Source organism: Drosophila ficusphila, unplaced genomic scaffold (assembly GCF_018152265.1).
Source record: "Drosophila ficusphila isolate 14025-0441.05 unplaced genomic scaffold, ASM1815226v1 contig_791, whole genome shotgun sequence".
In the NCBI taxonomy this organism is placed as follows: Eukaryota; Metazoa; Arthropoda; class Insecta; order Diptera; family Drosophilidae; genus Drosophila; species Drosophila ficusphila.
In genome coordinates this window covers 13772808-13782378 of record NW_025064737.1, presented here as the reverse complement: position 1 = coordinate 13782378, position 9571 = coordinate 13772808, and the positions used below count along the sequence as shown (strand labels likewise).

General features: G+C 36.7%; 2 protein-coding genes across 2 annotated transcripts; both read left to right on the top strand.

Moving 5' to 3' along the window:
• The first annotated feature begins 1812 nt into the window (after nt 1-1812).
• Nucleotides 1813-4322, top strand: LOC108087390 (sialin). The gene is made up of 6 exons (XM_017184732.2): nt 1813-2286; nt 2671-2907; nt 2966-3274; nt 3401-3683; nt 3746-3987; nt 4052-4322. The coding sequence occupies exons 1-6, from the start codon at nt 2020-2022 to the stop codon at nt 4214-4216; spliced, it is 1503 nt and encodes a 500-aa protein (XP_017040221.1). The 5' UTR covers nt 1813-2019; the 3' UTR covers nt 4217-4322.
• A 385-nt stretch (nt 4323-4707) lies between these two features.
• LOC108087219 (polyadenylate-binding protein-interacting protein 2) lies at nt 4708-9476 on the top strand. The gene is made up of 4 exons (XM_017184493.2): nt 4708-5014; nt 7558-7709; nt 7767-7867; nt 7931-9476. Exons 2-4 carry the CDS (start codon nt 7566-7568, stop codon nt 8058-8060), a joined length of 375 nt encoding a protein of 124 aa, XP_017039982.1. The 5' UTR covers nt 4708-5014; nt 7558-7565; the 3' UTR covers nt 8061-9476.
• Nucleotides 9477-9571: the final 95 nt, after the last annotated feature.

Genomic DNA, 9571 nt, shown 5'->3' with positions numbered 1-9571 from the left:
AGGAATACCTGAGTAAGAAATCCCAAGAAAAGGTGAACGGAGGACGCGAGGTTTAGTCACTCGGCGAATGGGGCGACATATGCGGCGTATAAATAAAAAATCAATCAAAAAGTCTGTAAATACGTAAAACGTTCCCGAGTTGTAGAACGAGCAGTATACTCGTGTGTACCTCGCCCACTCCCCGATATTCCCATATGCATGCCAAATGAGCCAACAGCAGGACATCACAAAAGCAAAACAAAGAAAAAAAAAAATGGAAAAAGGAGCGGAAACAACGACAACTAACATGTGCGGCTCATAAAAAATTCAAAATTTTAATCGAAACATAGTGCAGGTTGAGCGAAAATAGAACACGCTGCAATGAGAATACGCGATGCGTTCAAATAGATAAGCAAAGTGCAACCAGTTGTCTGCGAATTCAAATATATATTTATGGGCATAAGGATATGGAAAAAATATATTGCTTCATTAACGGCTAAGAAGGCCATTAGGGTACATTTTTGTAGAAGCTGGCCTTCTAATAAATTAGTATATATTAAAGTTTATATTATATATGGCTTATTGTACTTAGTCAAGCTAATTCGAACTTGTAATAAATAAAATAAATTCAATGTGATATAATAATTATAATAATATTTTGAAACATTGAATCAGTTACGCTTTATTGACTGTTATAGCTTATAAGTGCCAATTCACTAAGACATTTTTTTGGCATACTTATGAACTCCATTTCTTCGAGTGGCGATGCCACTAGCCTAGTCTCCTTAAAGCCAAGTCTCCCCAAATCCCGTTATCAGACAGTTAATTACCCAAAATCTCTTAAAAAAGTAAACAAACCAAAAGAATAACAAGTAACGGGAAATATTGTTGTCCATATTTCTGCGCTCTTATATACTTTGTTTGTAATACTTAGTTTTTCATATTTTGCAGATTACAACCAGATGTTCTTGGTGCAATGCAGACTGCAATCAAATTTACCTGCTTTTTTTTTATTTATCTTGGTCGGAATAACGCTATCGGTTGCTGTTCCAGGATGAAAAAGAGATTCCTTAAAGTCCGCATAAACCAAGACCAATGTTCCCGTGGCCACGCACGCGCACTCACACAATGTTTTGTTTCTGTTGTTGTTTTTTATAGGGGAATCAACGGCTGACACGAGCCATTCGAAAGCCAATTGGCTGTCAGACTGTCATTGGACTGGTCAAAGCGTGCACTTTGACCCGACTGCACCCCCGAACCCACCATTCGGACCAACAAAGTGCAGCCCAGTTGATTGCACAAATCGGAACGTGAACCGTGTACAATATACAAACACATTGCTTACCATTATTTCTGGGATTGCTTTCACTCTTTTATTTTTTTGTACCTTTCCTTGCACTTTCCCTCGTAACTTGGGGCCAAAAAAATGTGGGTGGTATCTCTTGGTTGGCCTAGAATTACGAGAAAATAAATGGGAAATTAAAAATAAACCGGATTAATGCGTTGATGTCAAAAGGATTAATGGCTTTTCAGTGTGTTAAGAATAAAAATAAACAAGTGGCATTTATTTTATAATAATAATTTCCTAAAAACAAAAAAAAAGTTTTCATATGCCGAATTAGGTGACCGTATCTACATAGTTTCTAGTTGGGTTTCCAAATCGTAAGTTATGTCCATTACATTTCAGAGCTTTCATGTGACTGATGGCAAAGAAAATAAGTGCAACTTTCTGATCTGGGGTTTTGTGGAGAATTCTTATCGATTTACATAGGTTACAGCGTTGTTGCTGTCTGGTTTACAGTTGCCAGATAAATTCTCCATATTTCGGCGAGAGAGCGACGATTAGCTAGCCACCAAATCGTGACAAATTGCAAATAATTTCGCGCTGTATAACATCTCCAGGCGTTTGCAGTTGCAATGCCAATCAGTCGCTCCATAGCTCGGGTTTCGCTTGGTTTATTGCCAAATTCCCAATAGGTGTTTTGTGTATGTTTTTTGTTTTTTTTTTTTTTATTGGCATTCAATTAAAAGTGTGACAGAATGAAGAGCAAATCGTGGACCCTGCCACGCCTTTCGGATCAATCGAGTGTGTCCGCCCATTCGCTTTTGGGATCCGTGCGTCTGACCTATACAATTTGTGCCTTCGTATCAACCTGTCTCCATGCTGCCATGAGAAATATGCTCGGCATGATCATCCTGAAAATGGTGATGCACCGACCGGAAGATTCCCTGGAAGTTCATCCAACTGGGAGTCATATCACTAATGACTCTCGGGTTGTGCATAACCCAGTGATCCCCGAGGTTCAGGCAAGTTTATTTACCTTTGAACGTCTGCAAATAACTCAGTCCTGCATATTCTTACGAGCAAATGTTATACAAAATTAACATTAAAAACAAAAACAAATAGAAGTGCTACTTAAATCTTAAAAAGTGATATGCAAATACTCTTAACAATTAAAATGCCTTAAACAAATTAGACATAAAGTAACGATTACATGAGCTTTTTTAAAAACCAGCAGCTACTTCATTAAAGACAATACAAACACTACTCGTTTACAATAATAAATAATCGCTTTGTGTAATAAGCAAAAAAAAAATCAAAATAAAATAAAATAGTGTACATTTGAACAGAGCAATGCCATTCAAAACCGAAATTTTATTTAAAATTTTAGTTTAATTCAATTTTTGCAGACAGGCGGTGACTTACCATGGACTCGAAACCAGGAGCTGAATTTTCCGGGGGTCTATTACTACGGCTTTGTGGTTTCCATCTCTTTGTCTGGATATTTGGCAGACCGATGCAGCAGCAAGGTGTTGTTTATTATGTCGCTGATTTTCGAGGGGGTGGCCTATGTTCTGCTCCCAACGATGGCACATTATAGTTTCGAGGCGGCGGAGGTTTGTCTAGTTATTTGCGGCTTGCTGGCGGTAAGAGTAGAAAAACTAACATTTTATAAACTTAATTTAATAAGTATTTCTACCATAGGGTTGCGGTAACCCGGCAATGTACAAGTTATTTGTTACCTGGGCTCATCCCACAGAGCGAACAGCTCTTTTGTCCTTCGCCTACAGCGGACTTCTCGTGGGATCCATGCTGGTTTATCCGGTGGCCAGTTACCTGAGTAATTTCAGCTGGGAAACGTCCTTCTATGTGGTGGGCGGAGTTTCGCTTGCTTTCGGCATCACCTGTGTTTTTCTAGTCTACGATAGTGTTGATCGGCATCCACGCATTTCGGAGATGGAGGTGAATTACCTAAAGCAAGGAAGGAATCCCTTGGGGGTTCAGGATCAGCAGGTGAGCTACAAAAATGTCAATAAAATAATACATTAAATTCCATATATTGAATTCAATTAAAAAATAAGTAGAGCAATAAAGTTTCTATAATAAATGTTGTTTTCTGATGTTTATCTTACCTTGCAGGTGTTAAGGGTTCCCTGGAAGAGCCTATTGACGTCGCCATATGTCTATGGCTTCGTCCTGACCCACATGTTCCACACCTACACCTTCCTGGTTTTGTCTCTAGTGATGCCGCGATTTATGCGAGAGGCTATGGAGTTCGATCTGCAGGAGGTAGGAATCCGATCGGCGGCTCCATATCTGGGCGGGATCTGTGGAAAGATGGTGTGCATCCTGGGTGGCAGCTATGTCGAGCGTCGCGTGGGTCCCGATCAGAACTGCATGCGAAGGATACTCTATGGGATCTGTTAGTTGAGCAAGCCATTCCCGATTATTCTCCTTTTTTCTTAACCAAATTTTATAATCCAGGCAGCATTCTGACTACTTCTTTTATTGTGGTCATTATCCTTGCTGATTCCAATGATAAAGTATTAGTACTGCTGATGTTTGCCTTCATGATGGCCTCCACGGATATGGGTTTTAGTGGCTACTGGCCCACACTTTTATATTTTGCGCCCTCTTTTGCGGGACTACTCTCTGGATTGGCAAATGGATTAGCCCATCTCTCCGGATTTCTGGCTCCCCACCTTGTCGCCGCTTTGGTGCATACTGTAATTTCAACCTATAAAAACTTATAAAAAAGATTAATTTTTAATAATATCATGTATCTCATAGGGAGGCAAGAAAGAATGGAATGTGGTACTGATCACGCTGATTGCTTTTAACACAATGGCCATGTTGGTATTCGGATTTTGCAGCAGTACCAATCTGCAGCAGTGGGATCCCCGAAGCGAAAAGGAAAATGTTACATCTGCGACAGCTAAACCAAATAATAGCTAACCAATCTGTAGTTGATGAATATTTTAATAGTTTTTACTCTTATTTTGTATTTTAAAATTGCGTGTAAAAATTAAAAAATGTTGAATAGATAAAGAAAAACAGACTACTCATAAAAATCCATTTTATATTCAAAAACAGTTAGAAAACATCTTAGAGAGCATTGCCAATTTGAAAAGAAAAAGGTGCAAATCAGACTATTTTAAATTTTCAAAAGACGTTGCTGGAAAGAAATCAATCGATAGCTTTGAATTAGGTTTGAGTCACGGCTTAAATGAGCACTGTATTAAACCCTGAAATCAAAAACTATTCGGATCAAGGAAATGTTATTATACATATAAATAAATATGTAAGAAAAATATAAAAGATTCGAATGAAATATTTTGACTAGCCTACTTTAAAGATGATTTTACTAAATCGATTACCCCAGCAACTATCGATGCATCGATAGTTAAATCGATGTTTCTTCTCCTCTACCTACTTGCTTTATTAATCATTTCAATTTTTTTCAATTCGTTTGCTTGACGTTCACGGACGTAAATCCGCACACAGCCCTTACTCGAATACGTTTTGCAATAGATAAATCAAAATTCTCCGTGTGGATTCTATCTGGGATTGGATGCAACACTAAATTGCCTGTGTATTCTAGCTTTTCTAACGACGCAAAATTCTCAGTGCAAGAAAAAAAATAAAACGACTTTTAGCAACACAACATAAACCGATAATAACAACAAGTCGCCTGAAGGCACCAACTCCAAAATATAAAGCGGAAATTGGACAAGCTTCCCGACGGGATTGGATGTGAGTAGATGGGATCTACAGGATCGCCCCTGAGTCGCGATATTCATACTAAAATAATCATCCACACAAATATGCTCAGAGGGGGAAAGGCGGAAGTCAGAGAACTTGGCTTCCTGGTTTTTCATTTGACTTTTGGCGCTTCCGCCAAAACACTTAAACGTTCACTTAAAACCGCTTCTTGACAAATCAATAAAGGCCAAGTGTCGGATCGGCCATTAACTTGGCGTTCCTGCACGTACACATAGGAAATATGTATTTAGATGATCATTTAATTTATTTAATATATGATCAAATATTTATTCAGGGAATATGATATTGCTCCTAGATTAAGAAACTGTGTGGAAAAGTTTGCAACAGATCTATACTATAATTCCATATAAAATGTTCATTAAACATTTTCGCACAGATAAAACTTACTTTAGAAACATTATCCAATCTTTTAATCATTTTAAAATCAATGAAACTCTCCGTTACAGAAAACAGGTTGATTTTTAAGAACTTTAAGCTATTAAAAGTTATGGTACGTGCAAAATATAAAGACTTCCAGTTAGGAGGTTTGAGTTACGAAAGTTGCCTATCTATTTTTTTCTTTGTGTACCTGTGCGTAGGCTAAACTTCGAAGTACACGAACCAAAAGAATATTAATGTTTGAACATTAAACACTTGTTACCTTGAGCGAAACGCGATGTATTATATTATCATTGCCGCTGTCGTATTTGTTGTTTTTGGGTTGAGGGAGGTTCATTCAATCGGGCACACCAACACAAGTGGACTTGAAAACCCAACTGTGTGCAAGTGTGTGTTGCGATTGTTTACCTCCTTTGTTTTTATGCATATTTACTTAATGCATGCATGAATTTCGCCGAGTCCGCCGTGCAAATATATTTTAATTTTCGCAATTCGGTTTAAAATATGGCAGCTTAACTTCTACTTTAAATTCGGTGGGCTAACTTGTGCGTGTGTGTGTTCGTATGTGTGCGAGCCAGCACGTACACCAACAACGGTCCAGAGTTGCCATCTCAACATTTGTTTGCAAGTGTTTTGTTTTGCTGATAAAGGACAGCTGATTTCTATAAATAATTAAGTAAACAAGACAAGAAAAGCAAAAAATTTCCACAGATTGATAATGGGATCAGATGTGCTAAAGCCAATAAATAGCCAGAACCGATTATAATCAGACATTATGTCGCAAACAGGCCCCAACACAAATTCAAAGAAAAACAGTAAACAAATTTTTATACAGTCGAGGTACAAATTGTAAATACACTCAATAAAAATGGAATAATTTTGAAGAAATTTAATATGGTACAAAAATATTTATCCTTTATTATTTTATTAATGATATTTTTTATTAATGAAAACATTTACAATTTTTTAAACCAACTAAAAAGCATGCCTCTGGATATTATGCAATAATACCTCAAACCAATTTACAAGTTTGAACTCCAAACACGACACCAGTCACGGTTAAATGATAGTTACGCCCATGAACCTCCTACTTTTGACCGATGACGATCATCGCCTTTGGGTTATTGCGTTTTTGCATAAATTCGCTCATTTGAGTTTCGTGTTATTTCACACGTTTGCTTGTTTTCTTTTGTTTTTAACTGATAACGGCACTTCTATACGCCATAAAATGTTTAAAGAGGACTAACAGTGATACGGGTAATAGCATTATATACCGTCAATCAACTAAAGTTTGCACTGACCTGACTTGGAGTATATATATATGTACATACATATATATGTACAATGTATACAAGTGTGGCCACTTTATTTGGGCTCTTTTCGCTCTTGCACTAAAGCTGAGTCATTTTGTTTTCAAATTTTTGTGTGCCGCGGCCACAACGCAAAAAATAGACATCGCTCGCATATAAACAAAAAAAGTCGTTGCGCAAAAAGAAAAGAGAAAATGTACGTTTATTTATATAAACAAATAGGTATTAGTGTCATAAACTTTACCTGTATAGGTGCGAGTTTTGTTTTGTTTATCTCACAAGATTGACGGCGAACCGGTTTTTTAGAACAAAAACACAACTCGTCGGCTACTTGCCGGTTAAATACGATTATATATTCAAATACAGAGAAGCTTGCTTAAGCCTTTTTAGCTTTAGAAATATGTTTTGTTATTTTGCCAAACTTTTAAGTTAGGAAAATTGAAAACTATTTAAGGTATTTTGTATTTTTAAACTTTGTCAGGCATTAAGCTTAAATAGGAAAAAAAAATAGTTCAATATAAAAATGTTTTCTTAATTTAAGAGTTTAAAAAGTTTTCGAATCAATGGAAAGAGTGGGCTTGGAAATAAACGTTTTTAAACTCTGACCAATGAATTCAGATAGAACTCAAAAACTCCTGAGATTAGACTAGACGACTAACCAAGTGTTTAATTGCTAAATATTTATAAGACCCCAGAACAAGCTTGACTTCAACCTTTGACATAATTTGTTTTTAACTCCATTTAAAGATATAACCAATTAGTGATACATAAGACCAATTGCTTATAATAACTGCTATAAGTAATGCCAATCGAATTTGCTTACAGCTAATATCATGTTGTTAAAAGTGCCATCTGTGGACTGGACGGATCAAATCATTTACGTGGTGGACGACGATGAGTCGCTATCAGACATCGACGATGAGCCAGATTTCTCCGAATATATGTGGATGGAGAACGAGGAGGAGTTTGACAAGAACGTAAGATTAATTACATATTAATTACTCTGGCTTTCTGATATAACAATCTGCTTATAGGAACTTCAACGCCTGGAAGAGCAGGAGATTATGCAAGAGTGCTTTGAAGCCATGATCGAGGACGAGCTGGAGGAGCAGATTAACGAGTGGGAGAAGGTTAAGTGAGTTGTCGAAAGAACTTCACCATTTGTAAGGCGAGACTAACAAAGTGAACTTATTCGCAGAACGGCGGAACAGAACACGGCACTTTCCGCGCTGCCCAAGAGCCAGTGTAATGTGGAAAAGTCTGTACTGAATCCTATGGCCGATGAGTTTATTCCTCGTAGTCATATAATGGATTTCCCTGCCTCATAAAGCCAGCTCGTTCCCTGCCCGCCACAGAATCACAAACCGCCCCGCCCCATAACACGTGGACCTCATACGCGAAAATCCTAAGAAACTAAAGATCCTTTGCTAAGGCTCAACTAACAAATTGCGCCAATGAGATTGAGATTGGCATTCTGACCAAGTTGAGCAGCGAGAGCATTCGGAGAAAGTATAGCCCATCATTATCTAATTCCTAGATACCCAAAAAGCGAAATATTCGTACCAACTCCAAATGCTGGCGACCGAAATGCAAACGAATCGTATTTTTAAAAACCGTTATAAAAAAAAAAAACAAATCAATGCAAAAATATAAAAAAGATGTTTAATAGAAGAAAGCAACAAACAAACCAACAAAAAGAAAAAAAAACCAACTACAAAATAAGAACAGACAAATAACAATTGACAACTATGCCACGTACATTACAGTACATTGTAATTAGAGTTAAACACGAATTCTTTGCCGAGGAGTTTGGAGCCACGGCGCCTCAGAAATTCCGAACCCAAAATGTTAAACGAAACGCAGACGCTGGCGCTTGCTAAAGCTAGTGAAAACTTTGGTATTAACGTACAAAACGAAAACGAATGACTTTTTACACGCGACGAACAATGTCGTGGCTTCTATACCAACTAAAAACTAAAATTATAACTAAACTATGCCAATTTCCAGCTAAAGCAACTGTAAGCAACAAACAAGACTCGATTGTGTTAGTAACAAACAAAGAAATGAACAGAATTTGTAACCGTCATGTCGTTAAAATGAAATTCTATTCAAAGACTTTAAGTGTAGTTTAAATCGTATTTAATTTAACGTCCCGCCCACTGTCTAGACTCGTTTTAAGTTGACAATTTTGTGGATTATACGTGTTTACTAGTTTTCTTTTTAAATAATTTTCACCATTGTTAACTCGTTGTACGTTCTACGCCCAAGTTACAATAAGCGCTTGTTAACTTCCCTTCTGACTCTCGCAATACTTGTAATTTACAAATGTAATTTAGTGTACTAAAATGAATTGAGATACTAATGTTTAACGCCCCCTTATACAAAAAGCATGCATCAATATGTTTAACTAGTGTTAATTGACAAAAAAAAACAGACAAAACCAACGCTGCAATAACAAGTAGTTCTGTAATTTTAAGTAAAAAATCTTTTGAACCGTTTGCTGCGGGTCAAATGCACAAACCCCAATCGACTTTGGTTAACCACGTTAAATTTCGTTCCGGCATGTAGACAAAGATGAATTTCTATTTTTTCAATCAGCTTAGATTTAGTGACTTAAGACAGCATTAAAAGATCTACTACATTACTTACGTTACGTGTGATATAAAGATATAAAAAAACAAGCAAAAAAAAATATCAAAAATGATTTTAAAAATCTCAATAAAAAGAAGTATTATAGCATAAAACTGACTTGTTTTCATTTTATTTTAGTAAAAAATATTTCCTGGTGTGAAGATTACTTGCAAACTGAAAGCTAAAAAACCTAAACTTTATTTTAAGG